This window comes from Oreochromis niloticus, linkage group LG7 (genome assembly GCF_001858045.2).
Source record: "Oreochromis niloticus isolate F11D_XX linkage group LG7, O_niloticus_UMD_NMBU, whole genome shotgun sequence".
In the NCBI taxonomy this organism is placed as follows: domain Eukaryota; kingdom Metazoa; phylum Chordata; class Actinopteri; order Cichliformes; family Cichlidae; genus Oreochromis; species Oreochromis niloticus.
In genome coordinates, this window is record NC_031972.2 from 9,211,601 (window position 1) to 9,239,139 (window position 27,539).

The following is a 27,539-nucleotide window of genomic DNA, read 5'->3' on the forward strand; positions in this document are numbered from 1 at the left end:
TTTTCTCTGATCTGTGCCCTCTTTGGGAATAGACTGTGTTAATTTTCTCTGCCTCCTTCTCCTTGTCTTCAGGTCTCTTCTCTGTCAGATTTCTTGCTCTCCTTATTGCAGTCTCTCTTATTTTCTCTTTGCCACCTCATACTATCACTCAGGCTCTTGCACATTGTGTGGGTGTGCCACATGCTTTATTGGCACCTTTGTGAAACTTAACACTCTCGCAGTAATGTAATAATCCTTATTTTGGTGTGTTGATTGTCTTCAGTAATTTGGACACTGCTGGAAAAACAGTGGGAAACATGTCTACACACTTGGTGGATGCAGCCATCACGACCACTGTGACCCAGTGCTTAGTGGAGTCCTGTTTTCAAGGCTCAAGATGAGTGTAGGCATGTGGTTAGTGTTTTGAAACCAGACACGATAAGCAAAGAGCATGCACTGTCTGGCTGACACACGGCATGCACTGAGGCTAGCAACGTGTCAATCATGTCAGTCACATGGTAAAACAAACCCTGGTTTATCCTCACTCTGGACTCAAGTGGCATCCCTAATGTGCGCCATTAGACATCTAGTTTATAGAAATAAAATCCAAGTGCTCATATTAAGCAAACATGGCATTTCACTATGATACCTACAACAAATAACCTGCCTGAAGATCTTTGTGATGGGTGCTTTTTGGAGCTTGCATTATACATCAGCACCTGTGGGCAGAACTGACATGAATGCCCAAAACCCCACAGTTTACCAAATAGGTCTAATGAGGTTGTTTAGTTGAACTGACTATGAAATGTCACACTAACATAAAAATCCCTTTAAAATTTTTCAGTCAGATAAAATCATATAATATCACAAGCCTAATTTCCAATTTGATGAGTATAATTCATTGTATTTTAGTATGAAATGCAGTGACCACAGTTACACGTCTAAGCTTGCTGAACAGGTGATTTAATTAAGGACTCTCATGGGCTTCTTACTGTCAGCACTTATTGTGATTGTGATCACAGTAAGTGCTGCTGTCAACTGTGAAAAATCATTTTTTCCTCTCCACTGTTTTCATTGTCTTGGTCATAATGCTGGCGCTTCAGATCCTGACTGTCATGTTTGTCAGAAAAGGTGCTCTGACTCCATCATAAGCTACAATACTGAATACTTGATATTCACGGACGTGCTGTTAAATAAGTTTTATAGTCCTCGCACATCTATTTGTAGTTGCAAATGTGAGTGAAATGTTTGCACGAGGGGGGGGGGTAGCTGGGCCAGTGGTAATGTCAAACAATCAAAACACACTAGGCATTGGTGAAAAGAGTGAGCGCGTATGTGTCAGTGAACAGAAACTCTTGAGTTCTTGAGAGGACTGTTATGATGAAACACTTGCAGGCGTATGCAGCCTGCTTTACCTGACGTGACCGGCCTGGCCTGCACTGTATCATTTCAATCACTGGAACCAGGATTATTTAAAAAAAAAAAAAACACAGCAAAGTCTCATCGGAGTGAAGCTGCTGCAGATACCTTCTGGTTTCATCTGTGGTGGCGTTGAAATCTCAGTTTATATTTTAGTGCCTTTGGTCATCATCAGTGATGGGAAAACACGACAGAGCCAAGTTTTAATTTTATCTACGTGCGTCAAATCATTCTCACAGGATGTTGCACAGAAGAATCTTTTTGGTCCTTCATTTCTCCTTTCTGCTTAACTTGCTCGGTCCTTTAGCATGTGGAAGTACTGCCTCTCAAACAGCACTGCATTAGCCAGACCAGCTTAGGGAAATAGTTGCAAGGCGTGAAGCTTGATGTCAGCTGTGTGCTGTACACATTTGAATGGCAAATGTGTAAGTTTGCATGTTTCAGTAACAAGATAGCTGTCCACAGACTCCAACCGAGAATCACGTGGCTACGGAGGTGTCAGCGTAGCAGTTTCAGCAACTCGTATAATTCCAGAAAACCCAGAGCTGCTGCGTTACTATCTAAAAAGTGCAGCAGATAAAATCCTCCCTTTTACGTCTGTTAACTGCTTTTCTGAGGAATGCACTTGTAAAAACGGTGACTGTAACCTGCACGAGTCCTTAGTTTTAACATACATTTCACTTTGCGGACTTTTCATTTGCATACCATCAAAGTAAGGTCTTCCCTCTTACACAGAGACTTACACATGCTTTAGTTATCAGCCTGCCTCAGATAAATCTCTGCAGCCGTGATTTTAGATCACACTAAACTGTGTGAGCACAGCAGAAATGTTCTTCTATGACAAAAGTCCAGTTTGTCCTCTCACTTGATTCTTAGGAAAATGATGCCTTGTTCCACGTCCAGAGTGAGAAACGGCTTTAAATTTGTTGTGATATCCTGACACAGATCTATCAGGCAAATCCAGTTTGGTGTATTTCACTTTCGTTTGAGGTGTGTTCAGGGATTCAGCTCACATGAGTGCCAGGTATTTTTTTGGATTCATTTTGGGTTTTGTCACATGTCAGTCCTGCTGCCTCCCACGCTTTTGGCATCAGAAAAGGAAGTGGATTTTTAATCAGCAATTGTAACTGCATTGCGAGTGTTCGGTTGGATTTTAGCACCCTCAACAGCCCTCGTCCTTGGGCTCAACAAGCCTTGTTGACTGTCATGACAACCAAGGTCGGGAAGAAAGCACTTCAGTGTTGCTGGAATTCTTTTACTTCACGCTGAAGAAACTGTATCAGCTAGTTTGTTTTGTGGGTCAGATTTTTCTCTGCAAGAAAATCTAATACTGACAAGTGAGAGGACTTGAGGTTTGTGCTTTACATGGATCAAACTAGTGTAAGGTTACTGTGAGTGTCCTTTGCTGTCTTCATAGTCCATGACTTCTGAGCCCTGAGGGGGTAAGACTCAGTGGCTTTTTTTAAGGCTGTGTCACAAAGCTGAAAAAAAGGGTGTTGAGAAGGTCCACCTGGCTTTGCATCAGCTGGAGAGCTCGGCTTTGGTGACTCCTCCCTGCGATGTCCCTGGGCCAGACACAGTCAGGGTCAGGCAGGATGGACCCTTATGTAATGGACATGTCCTCTCTAAATATAGCAGGCATACTGCTCACTACTTCATCTTGAATATGTTTTTAAAGGCATATATTTGGTTTTCTACATGGTCTGTAGCATGGGATGGCCATGTGTTGCGTTGTTTTTGCACATGAAGGATCCAATGTAGGACATGTATGTTGGGAATGACATACAACAGGTTGTACATTATATCATGGCTGTGCTGAAGGTGGATGGTTAAAGTGAGTGGTGATAGTTCACCAATCAGGGCTGTTATTTTATTAATTTTTTTAACATCTCAACTCATCTCTTGTAGTAAGTTAGTTGGGTGGTGCACACACACGTACCCAGAACACTCAATCACTATATTTTGTCAATGAAGGTAAACATAGGCTTTAAAGTTGAATCAGACAAACAATACACACGGCTCACCAGACAGTGCGTTAGGTTGGCATAAGGCCCCCACAACAGCCAAGCACAGTCGACATGTTGCCCATTCCCTCAGAAGAAAACATTGTGATCCTGTCCTGATGAGCAAAGCAGAGGTGGAAAATTTATCAGCTGTTCAGGTAGAGATAATACCAGAGAGAGGTCACACATCGTCAAAAGTGTGCAAGTGGTTCAGTTTTCTCCATTCCGATCGAGCACAGTTAAACACGTTAAAAGATATAGAGCTGACAGGTCCCGACAAAGTCCAGTAGCATGACACACTTCTTTCACTACATTCAAAAATATCAAAAATATGCAAAAGTAGGCCTAATAAATCTGAAACCATAAACAGGCTAGTTTTCTTAGCCAAAAACCTGCAGAGTGTAAAAGTAAATGTATGCATGGAAAAGGATGAAAGTTAAAATTTCAGAGACTGCTCACTAATTGATGAGAATAGTACTAGATATTTAGTTCAGTTGTTAGTGCTTATGGTACTTAATAGCCTCTTTTCCGTTAGTACCTGTTCGAATCGTCCGTTTTCCATTACAGTCGAGTACCACCCAATGTGCGTGGTCGTTGTTATAGCAATGCGTCTGGTGACGTAATTGGGTGAATGTCGAGGCAACGATATACCTGCTGCTTGGGTCTGCGGCTTTTTGTCAGGCTCAGGGACTACAGCGTTGTATTTCCCTCGTTGCTGGTGTTCTGAGGAACCGTCCTACTTTGGCAAATCGTCCGTCGCCGCCATGCTTTTTCTGCCATGTGCATATGAAAACAAAGGCACTGCGCATGCGCGTTTTACCCATATTCTATCGCGATATTTCATTTTCTTATTATTGCCTAACATTATACCGGTATTACTGTGAACGGTATGATATGGCCCAGCCCTAGTACCCGCATCACTCACTTGCATCCACGTTTCTGCTTAGTGCCACATGGAACGCAGTTAGCCAGAGCTGCAGTAATGCTGGGGGGAGTCACTTGTTTCCTTTTGGGTCGCACATTACCAGCTGCTCGTACCTCCTCAGTATAGCCCGACTGTACTCCATGGTGTGCATTTGCCTATAGTGGTGACACAGTGTAAAGCACTTTTAGCAGGAACAGATGTCTTGTAGTTTTTGCAAAGTTCTGAGCTCTGCTAGAAATTGTTGAAGTATCTCCTTTTTAGCTACTATCCATCAGAAGCAGGCATGTGGCTCTTGCTCTCAGACACATTTGGGCTGGTTCTATTGTAAATGTAAAGACATACGAATGATGTGATATGGCACAGGTCTGATAACAATATTAGACCTATCGGGTAGGGGTGGGTTTAAAAAAATCAATTTCCCAATTCAAAATGATTTTAGTTTCAATTCAGTTTTATTTATACAGTGCCAGATAACAACAACAGTCACCTCAAGGCTTTTTATATTGCAAGGTAGACCCTACAATAATACATACAGAGAAAAAAAACAAAAACAACAATCATATGACCCTCTATGCCCAAGCATAGCTCTCCCTGGGAGAGTTTCTGTCTACTTGGGGAATACTTTAGGGGTAGTAAAGAGTTGAGAACAGTGCAGGTACTAACCAGCAGTAGGCAACCAGTCTAAAAATATTGCTGGAGAGGGAGAGAGTTTCTTGAAATCAAATTGAGATCACATTTATCTGTATAAACAATAATGGCCACAGGAATCAAGCCTAATCAGAACAGTGTACTGTTTGAGTGTTTGGGTGGTGGCTATAGCTTGGAAAAAGCTAAGCACAAATTTAGCAAACAAACAGCCACTGGTCAGGACAGATGCCATACCAGCTGCCTTTTATGTTGGATTGCTGCCCTTGTGCTTTGATCAGCCTCATGTAAAGTTGAAACTTTAGCCAACACAGCAGCTACTACATGTGCCATTCCACAAGCAGCAAGGCTAACACTAGCTTGTGCTAGCTTGTGTCATAATGCTGCACCACCTAGAACTGTTGCCATCAGGGGAATAGCACTCTGTGATTTCCACTATTAAAGCATGACTGTTAGTGGTATCTCTGTTTCAACCTGACTGACCTGTATGCATGTAAAATCATTTAAAGCTTTAGAGGACATTGATTTAAAACCTGACGCTAACACAGTGTGTTAATAAATGACAACCTGAAGTAAAAAATGAACGTATGGACTTTTGGACTTGAGGCTGGAGGCTGAGAGGGTGTTCAAATGAAGAGAGGACATCTGAATGGCTTATTGGAATTGCTGTGTTTTATGTGAAGTACATTACAGCGACCCTCCATCTTTCAGCTCCTGCGCCATCTTCATTTTTGAGCCCTTTCCTTGTCTTCATTCTTTCCTAAAGTCCTTCCTTTTCCTTTTATTTCTCTCACTCTTGCCTTGGCATTCTTTTTCTCCATCTGTCAGACTTCTGGAATGGATGATGGAGAGTTGTGGGTTGCCTAGCAACTACAGTTGCCACAGCAACGGCACCAGAACTGCTGCTTTTTCTTGTCGACGGGGAGAAATGAAATTGATTAAAGGGGGAATAAAATAGGTGATGAGAATTGGAGAGTGGGGAAATGGAGAGGAAGATGTGAAAGGAGAACTCTAATGGGCAGAACAACATTTATTCCTGTTTCTGTTTCCCAGAATGCAGCATTTGTCCTAGAGAGGAGTGTGTGTATGTGCGCGCGCGTGTGTCAACACAATGTCCTCGCCTCCAGTCACACTATCTTCATATCTGAGGAATCTGATGGCAGGCAGTTAGTTAATGTACAACAGCAAAAAACAGGATAAGTATTAATATCACGTCTTTATAGTACAAATTTACATTGTCATGTAATGATCATTTTAAACATACTCTTAATTATGATGGTAATAAACTCTAGTTGCATAGCAACTTTATACACAAGATGTTTTTTAGTAAAGGGGAAAAAAAATTCAGTAGTAAAACAATTTTTTTTTTGTCCATTCTGTAAGCGTGTGTAGGTAGAGCTAACACAGCTGTGAGCCTCTAACATGGCCTGCAACATGGAATGAAGCACGAGCAGTCTTACAGTCGACCTCCACCAGCGCTCCATATCTGCAGCTGGATTAGTCTCTTGAGAGCATCGGCAATGTATTTGCCTATTGTTCTTACTTCAGTTTGATATGCATTTGCAAACATATGGCACACATATAACCATTGAATCTCCAATTCAATGGTTTGAATTGGAGATTCAAACCATCTCCAATTCAGTAGTAAAGAATATTTCTGGTTCCCAATTAACTCCAAATCTGTCCATAATGTGTGTTTTCAGACAAATATCACTCTATGACCTCCTCAGGTGGGGCAGTAAATCACAGAGAAAACCTGTCTGAACTGCTTGTGTGCTTGCGTGTGTCACTGCTCTTACTTACACGCTGTCTTGTGTGGTTGAAAGTAGGGCTGTGCGATATGACCAAAATCTCATATCCCGATATTAAAACATCTATCGTCGATATAACGATATAAATTACAAAAATGTAACAGTTCCTGTAAATTCTGTGAATGTCGGGCATCTCGACTTGCGTGAAGTGTTTCCAGCTGGGCGTCGCGTACCTGGAGTCGAGTGTTTTAACTGATGCATGAAACGATATATTTTTAGACGTAAGTTGTAACAGCCGCCGTTTTCTTTGTGAGTATTTATTACACGGCGTGCTGCGGGGAAAAGCCTGTTCTAACGTTTGAGTCTAAGGTTTATTTTTTAGCACCTGGCGGCTCTTTTTTGCTTCTCATCCGTTAATACTCTGCATCTTTCACGTGACTCGTTTTATTTTGAAAAGCCTCAACAGGATCTTGAGCTTTATTGTGAAAGGTTTATGTGGAAAATAAACAAGCGGACACGCCGTGGTTTTACTGTCGTTGTTGCTAACGAAAACGCATAAAAAACAAGCGCTTGTCCTTCCGTAGTGTGGTTATATTAAATATAAGAGAAAGAGAGAACTTTAGGAAATTAATATAGCCACTACAGTGACCATCAAAATGATGAAAAAATATTGCCGTAAACAGTTTATTTTGCGACACCACGAAACAAACGATAGCGTAAAATGAAACGATAGACGTTTTTCTATCGTCATCCGATATATATCGTTATATCGAACAGCCCTAGTTGAAAGTAGCACTAATGCATTTAAAATGGACTTATTGGTGCTGTCTTACACATTTCTGTCTATAGCAGCTTTAACAGAGCACACACTGGAGCATCCTTTAAGAAAGGAGAAAATCTCACGTTCCCACAGTTAATGACGATAGCGTTCAAGAAAAAGGTTCAGCATACAAATGGTGCAGATCTGCTGTTAATTGATATGCTTTACATTTGATGCCACAACCTGTCATTTTTCTGAGGTCACAGGAGGGAAAAAGAAACGAGTTACACTACATAATTTCTCTAGCATGTTTTTGTTTCTTTGTTTTTTTAAGATTGTTGTTTTGTTTTTTTCTTTCAGGTTTTTAGGGTTTTGTTTTTTTTTGTGTGTGTAATGAGGCAGTGTTTTTCCATTGGCTTTTGAAACATGATTGTAAGAACGGTACAGGTTAAGTAAGATGCGCTTTTTGCCATCCATTTTCTAAATATTGTAGTGTCTGTCTCCTGAATCCAAACTGCATGCTGGTTCCATAGAACAGGGGCCTGAAAACTGAAGGCTCTTCCCTCCACTCTTTTCAGGGCTCTTTTCAGAGTGTGACCAATTTGGTTGCAAATGTGACCAAATTTTTCAATGGTGCGAAAAGAAAAAAAATAATAATAAAAAAAAAAAATCCTTGGTTGCACCGGTGCGATCAGCTGTTCCAGTGGGGAGAGAGAGAGAGAGGGAGAAAAAAAAAAAGTCTCCGCAACTCTGAAAGTCTCCGTGTGGTCAACAACTGACACACATCATGCCCCTATCTTGTGTCCCAATCAGAGAGTCAGGGGCGGGACCTCTATGATTGGCCGTGGTCCTGTAGTTGTCCCGTAGTCCTTTGTGTGTACGTTTGAAAGTGCAGGTGGAAGAGGGAGGTGAATAGCTTGAATAAAGCGATATCGATTCATTAAATCATGAATCGACTTTTAAATATAAATGTATTTTGCCAGAAACGCCAGAATCTCAGGTTAAAGCTCTCAAAACTATTTCAACAACCACCAAACAGCAAATGAGAGCACGTAAACGGATTCCACACAAAGACGTAAACGCAGAGCGCGGACCCGACGCATCAGAATCAGCTTTCTCTTTCTCGGCTTTCTCACCCGACGGCATATACACGGACACGCCGTTGGGGCTGAAAGCCGAAAGCTCACTGATTCTGTTTACGTCTTTTTTGCACTAGATTCTGAGTTGCAGGTTTCGTCTCTCTCCAACCAAAATTCACTGAACCAGCAGCAAAAGAAGATCCAAATTACGCTTCACATTTGATAAATATCGTCATTAATTCCCTCCTGTTTTGCTTCCACCACGATAAAATCACACTTCATACACAGCTCTCTCTCTCTCTCTCTGTGTACTTCAAGAACAGTTTCCCATCTCAAATCTCTGTTTTCTGCATTATTCTTTCGCTTATTACCCACCAGTCTACCGTTGTTTACAGCGCTGTCGGCCGCTGTCTTTTTTTTTTTTTTTTTTATGACTCAAATGACCTCGGGCAAGAAAGCCTAATTTCTGCTGTTCAATACTGAAGAAATTTATACTTTTTAAAATTATGCAATATTGATAACTATTGATAACTTTTTCGTTAAGTTAAGGCCTGATCCGTCTGAAATTCATAGCCAGGGCTCTGACATGGAGCCATCAATCTCTGAACACTGAAAAAGCACAGTGTATCCAGAAAACACATTATATGCTGCAATTAATGCACTGCCCAAGTGTCCCCACTCCCCACTGCCTTTCAGTGGCAGGCAGCAGCAAACAGGTCGTCAGAGGAGGCCGATGTGATGATTAAGTTTAACATTGTCTACAATATTGCCAAAGAGAGCCAAAGCACTTTAAGCACAAGCAGTTTTTCAATAACTTATCTTTCTCCTAGAAATGTGCTCCAAATATAGAACTTTGTGTTGACAAGATTGTTAGTTAATCATCTGAAAATGAATATTGTCTGTATAGACAGCTATCCCCCCCCCACCACCCAAAAAAAAGTGCACATGTAAAACTGCGGTGTTAAGCGATCCAGTTGAAACATTGGGGTGCGCACCGGTGCAACCGTGGCAAAAAGTTAGTCTAGAGCCCTGCTTTTAAATACTCTCAGAACAACAACTAAGCCTGCAGTGCGAGAGTGCTCTATTGGGGTGATATGCTACTGTAAGGTCATTAAGAGATGATGGGACCTGATAAGTAAAATATTTATTGTGATTTTAACATCCATGTAGATGCTGAAAATAATGGCCTCAACACAGTATTTAATGTATTATGTTAGTAATCACACTCTAGATCTTGCTTCTGACATATCTCATAGAAATTGAACATTTAATAGTATTCCCTGAAAACCCTCAGGTCTGCTCATTTCCTACTAACATTTAAGTTTTAAAATAATGATTACACAGCAGTGGGGAATAAATTTCATCACAGTACTTGTCTGTCTGGAAGTGCTGTAACTAAGTTTAAGAATATAATTCATCCACTGTTATCTTCTTCAATATCATGTGCCAACACAGGAGAGCAGCTACCTGAACTCTGCTCCTGCAGAGGTTGATTGTTTTATTAAGAGTTTTACATCTTCCCTGCACGTGATTGATGGTGGGAATACTTTACTCCATGGTATAACGCTCAAATGCGCACCTTAAAGCAAATAACTTATAAGCTGCACTGGAAATGACATCTAATTTGCAAGATCTTCATTTAGACTGGAAAAATAGATTCCTCTATTAAAAGCTGACCATAAAGCTAGAACATCTTCATCACTAGTTGAAGAAAATAAGAACCCTAAGTTTCTCTTTAGCACTGTAGTGAAGCTAACAAAAAGTCAGAGTTGAGCCAACCGTAACTAATAATGACTTTATGAATTTCTTCACAAGTAGAATTGGAGAAAATACTACTCATAACAATCTCACAGACATAACATTATATACAGTAACTTTTAATGCCATTGATACTTATTTAGACTTTTTTTTCCCTCCAATTGATCTTTCTGAGTTAACTTCAGTAATTACTTACTTACTTCCTTTGAGACTGCTCAAAGAAATCCTACCATTGATTAATGTTTCAATCTTAAATCAACCTATCTGTGTTAATGGGATATATACCATACGCCTTCATGCTGGCAGCAGATAAACCATTACTTAAAAAGCCATCACTCGACCCAGCTGTCTTGGCTAATTACTGGCAAACCTCCATTATATATAGAGGGTTATATTGAATTCCACGGGGTTCTGTGCATGCTATAAGTTTGGTTTGCTTATACATCCTTCCCATTGCCAATGCGTTTGAACAGGACCTCCATCAACGGCAACGGGCGGACAGGCACTTTTGGAATGGCCAGCTGGTTAACTAGTTGGCACTCTGGGCAACACGTGCACCACCGCTACCGCTGCACATCTGCCCAGATGCCCGGCCAATAAAATTGGTCCATGACTCGATCCAGAGTTTTGTCATACCCCATGTGACTGACCATTGGGTTGTAATGAGCTGCCTGGAAAATAATTTTCTTGCGGCTTTTAGGCATCAACAACTAAGTGTGCTCCGTCTGTTTGTGAGCATAGCAACTCACTCAATATAACCTATCCCTAATTGATACGAAGTGGGGGAATGTCAGCCCCGTTTCCGGGTGCACCACCCAACTATCAATGCTTATTACCTGGTCGAAGGCTGAGCATTGGGTGTCGTCCCAAGACTGCTCCAGTGGAAAATCATCCTCGGAGTGGGTTACTGGAGCTGGTGGGGCCTCTTGAGAAGGCCCCACTGTCTCCTTCTCCTCGCGGGGCCAGTGCCCCACATGCCCCTACCGGCCACGATCGCACTCCAACACACTGCCCCATTAAGCTACCGAACCTGGGCCAATCCCTGCCAATTTCCCGATATCTAATTTCCACCAACACTGAGGCATATTTATGAATGTCCCCATGCACACACTTCCCCTCCACCCACTCTGCCTATAGCAATGCCCCCAGGCAAACCAGGGTTTGGTGGATCAGGATCTGCGTACACCCTCAATCCACTAGAGCCTGGCGTGTACCCCCTCGGCACCTTACTGGTACACGGTACGTCTCTCCTGAACTGGGGGAGGGCGTCAGAGGGCCAGTGATGCAGAACACCTGCCCCACCTTCATTAATGGGCAGTCCCAATGGAGGTGCCAGGTTGCCCACACCGCCTGCATTCCTGTCCCGATCCTTGTGCAGCCCCCGGTGAGCTGAGCAGGGCGTCCGCGATTGCCGGGACATGTGGAGAAGAGCCCTAGCCAGTCCAAGATGGCCCTCCGCGCATCCCCGAAGGATGCCCTCACGGACAGGCTGAGTGCCTCCCAGGACAGCAGCCGGAGAGCCCATCTAGGGGCTTCCCATGATGCACTGTTTTTTCTTTTTTGTTTGTTTTTCTTCTTCTTCACTCACTTTTTTTCTTTCTTTTTTTTTTTTTACTTGCTGTGTTTATACACCACTCTGTATTTAATAATCAGTTATTGATCTCTAGCTCTCTTCTACAGCGTGTCTTTGTCCTGTGTTCCTCCCCTCACCCCCAACCAGTCGCAGCAGATGGCCAGCCATTCCTGAACCTGGTTCTGCTGTAGGTTTCTTCCTGTTAAAAGGCAGTTTTTTCATCCCACTGTCCCCAAAGCACTTGCTCATAGGGGGTCATCTGATGGTTAAGGTTTTATCTGTTTCTCTGTATTGTTTTTGGATGTTTACCTTACAATATAACACACCTTTAGGCAACTGTGGTTGTGCTTTGGTGCTAAATAAATAAAACTGAATTACTATTGCACTATAATTCTGCTGCAGCTGGTACCTTGTTTCAATAAATTCACAGTTTGAATTAGCAAGTACCAGTGACAGTAGCTCTCATAAATCCTACTGCCTGCTAGCTGCACACATCGATTCTCTATCATCCGAATTGTTAATACAGATATTCTTAAAATATTGTTTTGAGGCTGTATCACTTGTTCCTTGTTGGTGGTAGTTTTTATTGTGGATTATTTGAACTTGCTCTGTTACTTAGTTGGAGAATAAAAGCCTAAGACAGTGCAGAGCTGAGCTCCAGACTATACACATGGGTTTAATAGTTTAGCACACCTTCATCTTTTTCTAATAAGCTGTAATCTGAGCAGTGTGCTCACTAAGTTTTGATGACGATATGAGCTAAATCTTGTTCTGCTAAATTGATTTGAATTCATTCAGTGTGATGTTGCTAAACTGAGACCTTTAATGCTGCTTGGGCAAGTTAATATGGGGGACCACCTTCCTGTTTGTCCTCTGCACACTACAGAGGTTTCAGCTTTTTTTTGTGTCTCCCCAGTTAGATTGTTGGGTTGTAAAGCACATGTGTAAATCATAATTTGTGCAGTGTGCACAAATTATGATTTAGACATGTGAGAATGTTTACCCAACCTCTAAGGCTAAGTTGAAGCATCACAGTGTTCATATGTTGATATCTGCTGCTAGGATTCGCTCAGCAGGTGCCAAATGTTCCATGATGTTTAACTTTGCAATGGCTCCTGGATATATACGCCAAACCTGCTACAGTATGTTATGCACACACTGGCATGGCATGGAAGCCAGAAGCTGCAGTGAGAGCTCATACCTGTCTCAAGGCTTCAAAGGCCCCAGTATACCCACTTCACTTGGCACCTCATCCTCTTGTCACAGTCACTTGTATTTATACCCATCGTTGAGGAGCCAGAAGTCGCTGGAGTATTCTGCTAAATGATAGGTGTCGCCACTCAGACAATATCACCACCTAAACTCTGATAAGGAAGAGAAGAAGTCAAAACCGGAAGGAGAGACTTTGTCTTGTTTCTTCTTGTTTTTCCCCCCCACAAACACTCAAGTTTTCAATACTGTTTCATCATCTCACTCTGTATATCTGTATGTTTCTGAACTTCTGTGCTGGAACATCAGTAAAGTGACAGTAAAAACAGACACTCGTGTCTTCAACCTAGCTACGGTGCAACCAGTGCAATGTGCATGACTGGCTGACACACAAAGATGTGTATGACACATAAGTCTGGTACTTTGTTACATCTGGAGAGTATGTGCTGTAAGTCAGAGGTTTTGGACCCCCAGACTGTGAGTTTGCAAAAACTGCATAGATCTTATAGGGTCACAACTACAACTAGTTTGCTTTTCACAAATTATTTCCCATCCTTACTTTCCATTCCACGTTCACCAACGTCACATGTTAACGTCACACAGACATTAACATAGCTGCTTTTCACACCCATAATTCATCCATCTTTCTTACGTCAGCACAGTAGGGTGTGCGTGCAGTGGGTCTGTTTGACCTGAAACCGGTGGACCTGTGGTTATCAAAAATCTCTGTTTATGCAAGAAAAAACCTTGAACTTGTATATGCTGTGGTAAACTTTGACTTTGATCCTTCTTTTTCATGCATGCACAGTTGTTTCACAGAATGTGTCCTCATGAAATGCTGAAAATGAAAAGGTGTTAGTAAAAGCATAAAGGAACCCTGTAGTCTTGGGTAAACACATTTACTAATTTCATCTCTGCATTCCTTCCGCCTTTGCTGGACATCTTCGGGTGAAATCAAACCGACTAAATGATAAATGTTGATGTTCTCATTTCATGTCTGGCTGCTGTGTGTCGCAGCTCTAAATCAAATATACACAGGGCAAAAAAAGGTAACTTTAAACTTTAGCTCATCAAGGTTTAATTGGATCTGATCGATGTTTGAGTATAATTTGTCAAGTTCTGCTCCCCAGTTCTCAGCTTTGGTAATCGCCATGTGCCATTCTTCCATCTTTTCAGCTAACAGAAGGCAGAATCAGTAGATGGATTTGATGCAGGAACCGTACTAGTTTTGCTTATACATAATTTGGTGTTCTGTGTGTTCAGTGGTTTTGAAGGTTTATAGTTACTGAAAATTAGATGACGGAGTAGTACGAGTATTGCAAAAGAAGCAGTACTGAAGTATGGTGGTATTGTTACTTCAGACTATTGTTACAGACCACACTTTTGTTCTTTAACTCTGGCTGTTAAAATCAACTTTCCTTTCAAAGAACCTGAAAGTCTGGTGTTTTCACTTGTCCTCACGCCACACCATCTCGAAGAGAATACAGATACGCTGATAAATCATGGGATTAGCTGACACTGGCTTTGTTGACTGATATCAGCAGATGAGATGATATTTAGCAGTATAAGTGGTATCTGCTGTTTCACACCAGGTTTGTGCTGGATGAATGTGTCTATGTATAATCTGTTTGTATAAGCTGGCACAGCTAAGAATAATCAATGATAACAGTTGATGCAGTTTTATTAACAGCATTGCATTTATTGCCTTTATTGAGCTCTAATTCATTTCAGGCGTGCAGGCGAGAAGACCTACACAGACTTTGAGCAGGAATGCGACTATGTTCTGCATAATTTGGACATGGCATTTGAAAAAAGCTTGCATATGACTCACCTGTGCAAAAGTTGAACAGGGCAGGAGCTGGAAGATTTGCTGTGGTACATGGAACCATGAATTCTGCTGTCTACCAAAACATCCTGAAGGAGAATGTCCAGCCATCTGTTATTGACCTCAAGCTGAAGCACACTTGGGTTCTGCAGCAGGACAATGATCCAAAACACACCAGCAAGAAAAACAAAATAAGGACTTTGAAGTAGTCTTGCCAAAGTACTGACCTGAATCCAATTGAGGTGCTGTGGCATGACCTTAAAAAGGTGGTTCATGCTCGAAAAACCCTCCAGTGTGAGTGTGAATTACAACAATTCTGCATGGTTGATGAGTGGGTCAGAATTACTCCACAGCGCTATGGAAAACTCATTGCCAGATATCACAAACTCTTTATTGCAGTTGTGGCTGCTAAGAGTGGCCCAACCATTTATTAGATTTAGAGGGTGTACACTTTATTGTGACAAACATACAAAAAACAGGAAATCAGGAAGGCGGCAAAGACTTCTTTCACACCACTGTACATGACCCCTAACAAAATTGTCTGTGATACTATCCTGAGTAGATGCAGTAATATGTTATACACAGGTTACTTTCATGACAAACAGGTGAGGTGCACTTCATGTAAGCTTAATTTCTTTAAAGGAAAGCAGTAGTAGCATCCGTGACAACTAAACTGCTTAACCGTAGCATGCACATAACTGCCTATGCATATGCAGAAGCCCAGCTTACCCTCAGGATCCTCAGCATACACAGTGACTCTGCTGTAAATAACACTGAGAACAGCAGCCTGGGGTTCAAATGATCAATAGTGCATTGGAAAAGGAGCCCCACCAATGTACTGCTGTAGCCATTTTCTGCTGGATTCATTGCTCATGCTGTGGCTGTGCCGTCTCTGAAATCTGCTGTGTGACATCACCAATCAAAACAAATTGCCATCACTGTGGGATTAGCATTTTAGCAGGTTATGGTGAGGGTGTTCAGTCTGTGTGGGCAGGGTTAGCAGAATACTTATCATTGTTTGCTAATCCTGAAGCTGTACTCCAATGAATGTCTGTCACATCATGCAGTATATGCACACTCAAACGCACCGCCGCCTGGTGCCGCTCACTCCCACCAGTAAAGGTCAGCGTATGTATAATGGAGCACATGCAAGTCACCTCTCACTCAAATGACCCTTCAATAATTTTATTATTCTTACCCCTCAGCCATAAGGGGAGGATGGGCTGTTGTTGTCACCTCGCCAGCTGGATAGGCAGGCAAAGTGAAGCATTTGTGAACTAAATGTCATCAGATTCACAAATTACCCACAATACCACAGCTCATGTTAGCGAGTGGGACTGGTCCCTTCATGTCAGATCAGCTTGTTGTGGATGCTAACAAGCAAATACAACAGGCAGACAGCTGGCATCCATAACTCTTAACTAATGGATGTTTGGTGTCACATTTGTTTCAGAGTACAATTTTAAAAAGTCTACATGTATTGTAAATCTAACCTGCAAGGTGGGGCAGCATCCCTGTGTTACCTACAGCTGTACGTGTACAGAGTTGGAACAGTGCAGCTATACACAGCGTGGTCAGCGTGTGCGTGCGTGTGTGTGTGTGTGTGTGTGTGTGTGTGTGTGTGTGTACACAGATGATGGAAGACTGAGGCAGTCAGAACATGCCAGCTTGATATTTTTAGACAGTTCAGGTGATCTCGCTAATGAGACGAAGCTCAAAGGAGCTGGCGCCTGAAGTAAGTGTGTGTGTGTGTGTGTGTGTGTGAGAGAGAGAGAGAGAGAGAGAGAGAGAGAGAGAGAGAGAGAGGGAGGGAGGGAGAGACTTCTCAGGAAGAGGCCATTTGTTGAATTAGCTGGGCAGTGTTGAAGTGTTCAGCGATTAAGTTTAATCCTTGAGTCTTGGTGATGTAAGGCCTGTCGTCCCCCCCCCTCCCCTCCTCTCCCCTCCCCTCCTAATACCTCTCCTGCATGTTTGGTCCTTGCTTTTGAAAACCTGTTTGTGTGTGTGGGAGGGGGTTGGTTGTGAGGGTAGGAGGGAATGCCCTGTCCATTAGGCTGTGTAAGTACAGCATGTGCGGATGCATATGAGGACGTTTATTCGTACGAGCCCTGGTGTCAGACAGGAAATGATGCATCATGTCTGTGAGGGAAGATAAAACAGAAGGGAAGACGTGACAATATATGATAGTAGACGTGAGGCCCAAAACAAGTGCCCTAAACTGAATCAGTGAAGACGGTGAACTGAAACAATAGCTGCTTTTTAAAAGCTTTGAAGGGAATTTTGTGATGCCCAGCTTCTGATTTGTGTAAGTAAAGTGTAGAGCGCTTTATTCTTTTGTCTGAACCAAAGAAGAAGCAGGCCTGTTAATACAAGCGTGATTCAAAGGCATGTTGTACAATATATCGTACTCTGATTCCTGATTATTTGGTTGAATTTGTGCTTAGCTCATCAGTTTCAGAACAGTGGAGGTATTGTGTCATGAACCTTGTTCTTACACACAGGGATGAATGAGTAGTGACCAGAGGTGGATTGATATCAGACCCTAATCTTTAGAACTGTGCTAACTGGTTGATTCTGTTTTATATGTGACACAAGGCCTGAGGTGGTACTGTGGCTTGTCTACCAATCAGAAGGTTGCCATATGTCCATATGTTGAAGTGTCCTTGGGAGAGATTGTGAATGCTGAGTTGCCCCTGATGTATCCTTCAGAGAGAGTGTGTGTGTGTGTGTGTGTGTGTGTGTGTGTGTGTGTGTGTGTGTGTGTGTGTGTAAGATTGTATGATAAAAGAATGTATGAATGTGTGTATGTGGTTGGCTGACTGAGACCTGTGGTAGAAGTATGAATCCAGTCCATACACCAGCATTTCTTCAAACACACAGCTCATTTTGAGATGATGGTTGATCATTTTGAAGATGGTCAATGATCCATCTGTTAGAACTTCAGCCTCCTGTTGATTGATGTTGTTGATCAGAAGCAACTTTTCCATCATTTTGGCCTGAGTGGAGCTGACAGTGAGTGATTCTAGGCTGGATTTATAACACAAGACAGAAGCACATCGTTATGAAAATATAGCAGGGAAATAAGTGAATTTAAGACACATCTGTGTCTTACAGGACATGTGGGAGGGCAAGACTGAACGGCTAACATCTGTTTAGCCATCTATTTTTGCTCATACGTGATACTAATCGGTAAAGCCAAGATGCAAAGTCTTGAGTGTCAGCATTGCATGTGGACCTGTTACTGTGGACAGTGTGTTATACCTGTCAGTCTTGTTCCTTCATTTGTCTCCATCCCCAATGTACTGCTTCGATGTGTTTGATGAAAAAATGTCGCTGACAATCTAAAGCGGGCAGAGGACAGCCGTAACTGCCTCACCAGGCCTCCTGGAAGTGCCACAGTCCACTGACAGTCTCGTCTCTGTCGCTCTACACCATTCTTCACACATTGCTGATGGCCACAGAGGCTATTACCATGGCAACAGTGCCTCTCAACCCTGCAAGCCACATGGAAGTGTCTTTTTTTTTTTATTAAAAAAATCCCCCCACCCACCTTCTCTCTGATGATGTTTCGAGTCTTTATTCGATAACAGTGTGAGATGTCTTTCCATTGTTGGTGTGTTTGACAGCGGCGCTGTACTTGTAGCCAGCTAATCTCCAGTGCCATTTTCTGTAATTATGAACTCTGTGTGTATGTGTGTTGGTACAGTTGTAAAGTGGTGAGTGGAATTAGTTGCTGTAGTGGCCTTTCTTAAGAACAAGACAGCTTCAGTCTTTTCTTAAGGCTCATACAGTAAATACAGCTGCTTGGGTTTCAGCTCTGTGTTCTGCCAAGTGTTTACTGTGTGTGTGTGTGTGTGTGTGTGTGTGTGTGTGTGTGTGTGTGTGTATATATCTCACCTCATGTTGGCTATAATACTATCATGTATTTACAGAACAGTCACATCCTGCTTCAAGTTTGCTTTTGTATGTTTTATTGTCCTGTTTTATACCAAATAATTTCCTTATTGCCTCTGTGCTGGTACATTCCACTGTCATATGTTCTGCTTATTTTACATTCTTTGATATGCTTAACAACTTGGAGGAATTAAAGTCATTGTGATTAGAGGCATGTGGGGTATGCTGATGAGCATATCGTACAGATTGTTGATAGACACATGGTAAGTCAGTAACTACATCAGCGCGTTACCTCCCTAACCAAATGCCCAGTGACACAGTGTCACACGTGGATCAGCTGTAATCCTAAAGCTAATACTGGTCGGGACTTTTGGTATTACCATTACCATGTTAATGAGCTATAACAGGTCAACAGGGTGATGTTTCATAGACTGTTAAAACTGTTACATCTACATACGTCAAAAAAGAAAGTTAGTCGAAGCCTGATATAACTTTGACTTTCAGAGAAGTCGAAGGAGATCTGCTCCTCCTAAGTTTATGTTCTGTCGTATGTTTAATGTTTGTTTTTAGGCTTGATATTACCCTCTCCAGTGGAATCCCAGCGTTGACCAACAGACTGATAAATATTGCTGTTGCACCTAGATGTACACTCACTTTCACTTATTGTATTTTTGCTTTGCGTCTCACAGGCTTCCTGCTCTTCAAGGACTTCTGTATGAATGAAATAGATGAGGCTGTGCCTCAGCTCAAGTTCTACGAAGAAGTAAGTGTCCCATGCCCTGCGAATTAGAGCGCACAAAAGGGCATGGATGACCGGTTTGGGGTCCATAATCCTGCTAATTCAGATTGAGCCTTCCGCATGCTGTGGTGTCGCTAAGCTGTGCGTGTGTTTTGTTTCAGATTAAGGACTATGAGAAGCTGGACTCTGAGGAGGAGCGGTTGAGCCGCAGCCGACAGATTTACGATGTGTACATCATGAAGGAGCTCCTGTCCTGTTCACACGTGAGCACGCTGCCTTAACATCCACATTTTAACCACAAAACTCTGATTCAAGCACATGCAGACAAACATGCACACACCTCATGGGCATCTAATGATGCGCTCCATAATATTCCCTTCTGTGAAAGCCGAGGAAGCTGAGAGGTTTATGACACAAAGAGATCAGGGAAGCCATATTGTTGAAAAATATCAAAGAGACTGGTCATTGCAACCTGGGATCATAAATGGAAACCAGATGCTTTTGGTAACAAACATGGAGTCCCATACCCTCGCAGATATTAATAATTTAATCTCCAATTAATAATTTACTAGTGATGTAAATCCATACACTGTTATTGGACTAATCTAGATCCCTGTAAAGCGCCGTCTACTCCAGTCTTCACCCTGCTTCTCCCAAATTCAGCTGGAACAATTCAAAGCACACACACACACACACACACACACACACACACACACACTACTCCTTTTGTCCTCATGCAAGGCAATAATTTGGGATGTAAAGCAAGCACGGTGCATGCTGTGGCTGTCTAAATGGAGGAAGTTATTAAACACCCACCACCCACGCAAACCCAGATATTGGTGTTGCTCTCTGCAGCAGCTCAGTGTTACAGTAGGGGTCGCACATGCTCACAACAGAGAAAACAGAAGTGAAATTAATGGTTATGCTGCATTTTTAATGGCCTTTGGTTTTATTTCCTCCTCTTTGTTTTAGCCATTCTCTAAGAAAGCAGTGGACCATGTGCAGAGTCACTTGGCGAAGAAACAGGTCCCCCCAAACCTTTTTCAGGTAAATACAATTTGATCTCTGAAGCTGCACTTATCAGACTATGCTCAATTAAACTTATAGGAAAAAAGAAAGTGAAGGGTGGAAGGAGTTTGATTTGATGATTCTAGACCTTTTTATTTGTTTTCATATGAGCTCATCTTACTGCACCATATATTGCAATGGAAATGATCACTTATGTTTGATCCCACATACTCCATTAGTACCCTGTTGGTGGAGCCCTGACCCGAAAATGTGACTGAAGAAAGGGTATTTCCATTATTATTGTGCAAGTGGTTTGATGAGAGACACACACAGCGATATCCTGCCGCTATTGACAGAATAAAACTGGGACAAAAAGTCTTCAGTAAGGTTTATAAAACCTCAATGCTCAAACAGAACAAACATGAAACTTCCAGAACTGGTTAATTCTGTGTTGATACATGCATTCAGAATAGGTGGCAGTAAGAATGACTGGACTGTGAGCAGGGCAGGAGTCGTGCATGTGTTAGCATATTTGGCAGAAATTTGTGGTTTGGTTTTGTAGTTTGTTTGTTTTTTATGATGCCACTCTGCACCACAGTGAAGTGTAACATTTCATTAACAGACAAGTGAGTAGGTCTACACTTACTTTTATAAAGGGCAGTGTCTCTTAATGACATGAATAGGGCCTAAACAAAATATCAGAACAGCAGCATGCAACATTGCACATGCTCCGTAGAAAAAAAATACCTGTAAAACTGTGTTTGTTTCACACTGAAGGAACATTTTAGGATCATAAATCACTTTGGTGGCTTTACTTAGGTTGTGGTGAAAACCCCGTGGCGGTTTCTAGAGGAGCACTCATCTCCATCTTTCAGTCCAACTTACCAAAATAAAAAAGTCCCCCCACAAAAACACCACTCCACCTATTTTGGGATTATTTTTTTTTGTTCATTCTTAATTGACTGGTTAAAGGTAACTTTGTTTGGGTGGTATGATGTGATTGACATGTCATGTCCATGTCAAAGAGTGTCTGTAGCACCTGAGTTGTACCAGATTCCCTTTTGCGCTGAATATTTGAACTGTATTGTTGCTTCATGCTGTTGGTAATTAAACTTAGCATGGCATCACTTGCTAAAAGGACACCCAGGAAAATAACATGCAGAGCAACACAGACGGGAGCTGTGTTTGAGCTCAGTAAATCTAATCAGCAACTTCCTCTTTTAGACTACAACATGGCTTATTTTGTGGATATAAAATTATACCCAGTGACTCTAAGATGTTACATCAACTTGTTAGTATTTCCTCTATATTTTCTCAGTCCTTGGGTTGTATGTGCAGCAGTAATATAGTGCCTCTGTGTTACAACTGCACAAACAACTCAAGGACTCTTTGAGACACAAACAAGATGCAAAGATGTAAATGTTCAGTGGGCATTTCTGTGAAACAAGTTAGCTCACAAATAAACAAGGCTGAGCCTCAGAAACAGTAAGTGAACATGCAGTCCTGCCCACTCAGGAAAATAATTCACATACACCTGCAAAGCACTTTGGTCACACATTTGCTGAAGAGTGTGTGTGTGTGTGTGTGTGTGTGTGTCTGTCTGTCTGTCTGTCTGTCTGTCTGTCTCTGTCTTTAGCCATACATCGTGGAGATCTGTGACAGCTTGAGAGGAAACATCTTCCAGAAGTTCATTGAGAGGTAATCATACTGGATGCGTTTCATTTTTATTTCTCTTCTTCTTATTTTTTCAGTGGGGGGTGGTGGCTGACATCATATGTTGACATTTTGCTTTTTTCCTCCAGTGATAAATTCACTCGTTTTTGCCAGTGGAAGAATGTGGAGCTCAACATCCATGTGAGTATGGGGGACAGGGGGATCCTCCCAAAAGTTGACTATAACTGTTTTATCTTATTGACTTAATGAGTTTGTAAAGAACAGTGTGGTTCTTTAGCAATTTCCCTCCAGTGAAACACACCGGCAGAGCTGCCGAATCCTGAGTTTGCTGGAAACAGACATCTGCTTTTTCAGATGGTGGGACGCAAGAGCAGCCTGAACCAAATACAGGCACATCCACCCAGAGTTTTCTGTCTCTGAGAGGAAGGCCATGTTTTTCTTGAGTTTGAGTTAAAGTCTCTGTGCTCCTCTCTCCCTCAGCTGACCATGAATGACTTCAGCGTGCATCGGATAATCGGCAGGGGCGGCTTTGGAGAGGTGTACGGCTGCAGGAAGGCAGACACGGGAAAAATGTGAGCTCCGTAAATGTATTGAAAGGCACACCACTCGGTGCAGTTACCTCTGCATGTGTAACCTGTGTCTGTTGCTCTGATTGTCAGGTATGCCATGAAGTGTTTGGACAAGAAAAGGATCAAAATGAAGCAGGGGGAGACTCTCGCACTCAACGAGAGAATCATGCTGTCATTAGTGAGCACAGGGGTGAGTTACACACGATGTCTGCACCAACAAAGGTTTGTTTTGTTTTTTTAAATACTCAGCATATGTTTTTAAAAACAGAATTCAGTACATTGCAGTATGGTATACCAGTAAAACAGAGTTACTGATACAGATCCCACTTATTCTAAACTCTAAAAGCTAACAACATTTTTTTATACTTAGGAGTGATTGGCGGTGTTTAATATATAATTTGTCTCAGTGCTGCACAGAGTCTTCCTGTGTGTGGAACAGACTGCTTTGGTTTGACTGCACAGGTTAAAAACAGTCTGAGATATTTTCCTCTAAAAAGACACTACTTCCAGAAACTACAAACAGAACTTTGTTTTCTGTCCAGTCTTCAGCTCACCTCCCCTAACACTTAGCCCATGTCTTCTTGAGTGGGCAAGTTAAATATATGTGTATGACATACTGTTAAACAGACTCCACCTTAAGCAGTAAAATATTGCCCACCATATTCTCACTTTGACTTTGATTTCCACATCAGAAGAAAAAAGTTTTGTCAAAAAAGAAAACTGTTCACGTTGATTTGGGGGAAAATAAAGCACAATAGCATCATCAGTTTATTTCCTCTACAGAAATTCTATTCATTCAAATTCCCCTGATTATCCACACCCATCCTGCAGTAACTCTGTGCTCCATCTGCAAGGCCCCCTGAGAGACTGAGAATCTTTGCTGTAGCTGCAGAGTGCAGAGTCAGTTCAGGCAGGCCACCGGGTAAAGCTCAGCTGACATCTTTCTTCAAATCCAGTTAGGAAGTCTCTCATTGGACCCACAGTTGCTGCACACCTGCAAGCCGTTTTGCACCCCACGTCCACTGAAGTTGCTTCCTTCATGCTGAATCTGCTTTAACTGTTGTCATATCGATGATATTATATCATCGATGCCTGTGCTGTTCCTGCTGGGTCATTCAGGGGATACCTCAATTTATAGCCCTGATGCCTAATGTCAGTGTCCCTGAGACTACAGTGGTCCTGAGTGAAATCCATCTTTCTGATTTAAAAATCAGTTTTTTGTGCTGCATGGGTGTGTTTTACTAAAGGTCCTCAGTTCTTTTTCCACTACTAGCTGTATAACCCATTTTAGGAAAACCACAAGAGTAAGGTTAGCTGGGAGGAGTTCACTTGTAGACTTTAAACTCGTTCTTTCTGCATCTTCCTCCAGGACTGCCCGTTCATTGTGTGTATGACGTATGCCTTCCACACGCCTGACAAGCTGTGCTTTATCCTGGACCTCATGAACGGTAGGATGTCCCACACTTTCCTTCCTGCCTTAGATTAAACTCCTGCCGAGTCCAATCTGTCCTGAGACAAAGATTGGATTACTCGGACTGCCAGTGGCCACTCAGGCCATTCCTCCCCCAGGGAGTTGATAGGATTTTGATCTCACTGATGACGCCTCACACCACCTGCCTGTGTTAGATGCTTTTGCATCTAAGATCAGCCTCCTTTTGAAGTCACACCTCAATGTTAAGTATATCCTGCTCAGGACTGGCCAACTTTCAAAGTCAACAGTCACCACCAAACAGTGTCCACTGCTCGCTATTTGAGCTTCAGTTATGCTAATAAATACAGATAATCATTAGCTCAATGAGACAGCTGGAAAAGAGAAGAGTGTCAAAGAGAGCCTGCCATCGATTTTCATTTTCTCCCCCACGAGAAGGTTACCACAACTTATGGACAGATATTGATTTAAACTGAGGTGTTTTGATGTCATGCACTTACTGTGTGTGTGTGTGTGTGTGTGTGTGTGTGTGTGTGTGTGTGTGTGTGTGTGTGTGTCTGTGTGTTCAGGGGGTGATCTGCACTACCACCTGTCTCAGCACGGCGTATTCAGCGAGAAAGAGATGCGTTTTTATGCAGCTGAAATCATCCTGGGTCTGGAGCACATGCATAACCGCTTTGTCGTCTACAGAGACCTCAAGGTAGACTCCCCCTGATTCCAGATGGAAATCATCCTGAACACAATCATTCCTATTATCAGCATATTCCATGATGTGGCCAACAATGAGTTTTTCCTGTCAAAAGAAACTTAAAAGCAGCTTTTCATACAAAAAATTCTGAGGACTCACTTTATGCATAACTTGGAATCTATTCACAGTGGACTGAGGTGAAATTTATACCTAACATCCAAGAAACCCTCAGGACAACCTCCATCTAAATAACTAAGGTCATACAAGCTGGTGCATTACATACTGAGCTGCATTACATATAGGTTTCCCTAATATTTTGCCCCATTAATGTATACTGGTCTGTAGAGAAAAAAAAAAAAGCATCCCAAAAATCTTAGAAGCTAGCTGTGGTATAGGGCATTACTAGCTACTACCTCTGACTTAACTGGGTGTTACTGCCGACGTCAATCGTAAGTCAACGGAATTTACATTTGCCCTTGCCAGCAGTTTTAAATTTCCTTCAATGTCACCTGCTCTGGCCCCTGGAAGACAATTGACAAGGGTTGCTGGTTTCTCTAGCTTCACATCATGTCTCAGAACAGAATCACCAATTAGCAGAGTTTGGTCCCTGGCAGGTGTCACCGAGTGGGGAAAAATGTTTAGACAAATGAATGGGGTTGATGGTGTACCAGGGGCTTCTTCTATGCTTCCTCCTCACCGTCACCCAGTCGTACCGTTTTCCCGGCTGCTCACGACAATCTGTTGGAGCAGAGCTAACGGGGCTATGCTACCTTCAGCTGCACCGGCTACAGGGGCCTGGCTAAGCTACAGGTTTTTCAATGATGCAAGCTGCATCTCCAGTTCAGGGATCCTATCCTCCAGAGCTGCAAACAAGTTAATTTCATTACAAAGTATTGCTATTTCTAAAGGAGCCCGATGAGTAACTAAACATCTGTTACACAGAGCAGGAAAGTGCAGGAGGGACAGGTGAAGAGGCCATGTTGCCATCGTCGGCTACAAGCTAAGCTAGCAAATCCCTAAAGACCCAGTGAGTGACTACTGCAAACAGTCATCTAAAGCAATGGAAAAAATATTGTAGTAAACAGCGTGTTTTGCACAGCACTAAATAAAGGACGGGAGTATAATAATATAAATGACAATAGCATAGCATATAAATGATAAATATAATATCGTCATCCAATATATGACTTGAAATGAGTCAGTCAGCATTTCACCTCACCAGAATCGGTGTCTGTGGCTTATTACTGCGGGGCACTGAACACATGCTCTCCACGTTCAACTTACAGATACTGTAGGCCAAAAATGACTGGCACTGTGATACTGTGTGATGTCTGCTACCATACAAGTGAAGCTGAACTGAAGAGGACTGGTTTGTGTTTCCCAATTTGGCATTACAGGAGCCTCCATTAGTTCAAGATCCTTTTTTTGCTATGTGTGTCTTTTGTATCGTTCATCTGTAAAAGCAGCACCTTTCATATTCCATGCAGTCGTATATATCCGCCTCTGAAAATAGTCCCTCAACATATTTGTCCGACTTAGCTAAAACTGAAGCGACCGGCTGTTTCAGGAAATTGCTGAGTGGTTTAAAAAGGTAATGACTACATACAGCATCTGAGCGCTTTTCTGCCTCCCGAGAGTCACAGAAATCATGAAAACACAATCTTGGACTTCATAGGATTTATTTGCCATCAGAATGTATAATATGTATAATATAATGAGTATCACAAATTTTAATCCTTTACTTTGTTTAAAAAAACAAACAAAAAAAACAACCAAAACTGTAATGACTATCATTAACTGCACATCAGAACCTGTGCCATGTTCCCTTTAGATAGCAGTTTGATAGTCAGGCTGTAAAAAGGGGATTCTAACTTTTTAGATGAGCACCCCTTAGTCTGCTCACCCACCGCTGCACCTCCACAGCTTCACGTTTCATAGCTTCATATCAACCAATTTGTCAACTGTCCTCTGTTTTTTCTCCGATTCCCCTGTTTGGACTGGCTGCCATCATAATGGATATATTTTGCTGGAAGTCAGGGAGCAGTTTTAGTGCTTCAGTAAACAGTGCAGTTCAATGCAAATAATACTAAGGCAGCGTTGGACAGAAAGAAAGAGAGTGAGCTCCAGATGTGCCAAACAGCAGAGGATAACCAGGACAGGAGGCGCTCTTACTGTCTGTATTCACACAGAATCTCTGCTAGGGAACGGAAATTGTAACTTAAGTCTTGAATTAGTGAGCTCTCCAACATTGTATCCTATGCTTTATCGTGTTATCTCTCACATTCTCCATCACCCTCTTCATCACTCTGCCTATGTGTATGTCCTCCCTCAGCCAGCTAATATCCTGTTGGATGAACATGGTCATGTTCGTATCTCTGACCTCGGCTTGGCCTGCGACTTTTCCAAGAAGAAGCCCCACGCCAGCGTGTAAGTTCATCTGAGTTTAACTCTGCACAGCATTTATGTGTCTGGGGGTAGGTGGGTGGGCGGGCTGATAAATGTATATAAATCTATATTAATATGAAATACAGCTGGCGCTGCTCGGGGTTCTCTCTGAACGTCTCTCGCAGTGATTACATTTTAAATGGGTTGGATTGTCTCAGCTCGCTGCA

General features: G+C 42.3%; 1 protein-coding gene across 1 annotated transcript in view; it reads left to right on the top strand.

The window, feature by feature from the left end:
- The window catches only part of grk3 (G protein-coupled receptor kinase 3), a 66,266-nt gene that overhangs the window by 17,527 nt on the left and 21,200 nt on the right, over positions 1-27,539 (top strand). The window contains exons 3-12 of the mRNA XM_003439481.5: positions 19,510-19,583; positions 19,721-19,822; positions 20,532-20,606; positions 22,204-22,265; positions 22,370-22,421; positions 22,722-22,813; positions 22,901-23,000; positions 24,180-24,258; positions 24,809-24,939; positions 27,260-27,354. Coding sequence (XP_003439529.1) covers positions 19,510-19,583; positions 19,721-19,822; positions 20,532-20,606; positions 22,204-22,265; positions 22,370-22,421; positions 22,722-22,813; positions 22,901-23,000; positions 24,180-24,258; positions 24,809-24,939; positions 27,260-27,354 — 862 coding nt within the window. The remainder of the gene's footprint in view (positions 1-19,509; positions 19,584-19,720; positions 19,823-20,531; positions 20,607-22,203; positions 22,266-22,369; positions 22,422-22,721; positions 22,814-22,900; positions 23,001-24,179; positions 24,259-24,808; positions 24,940-27,259; positions 27,355-27,539) is intronic.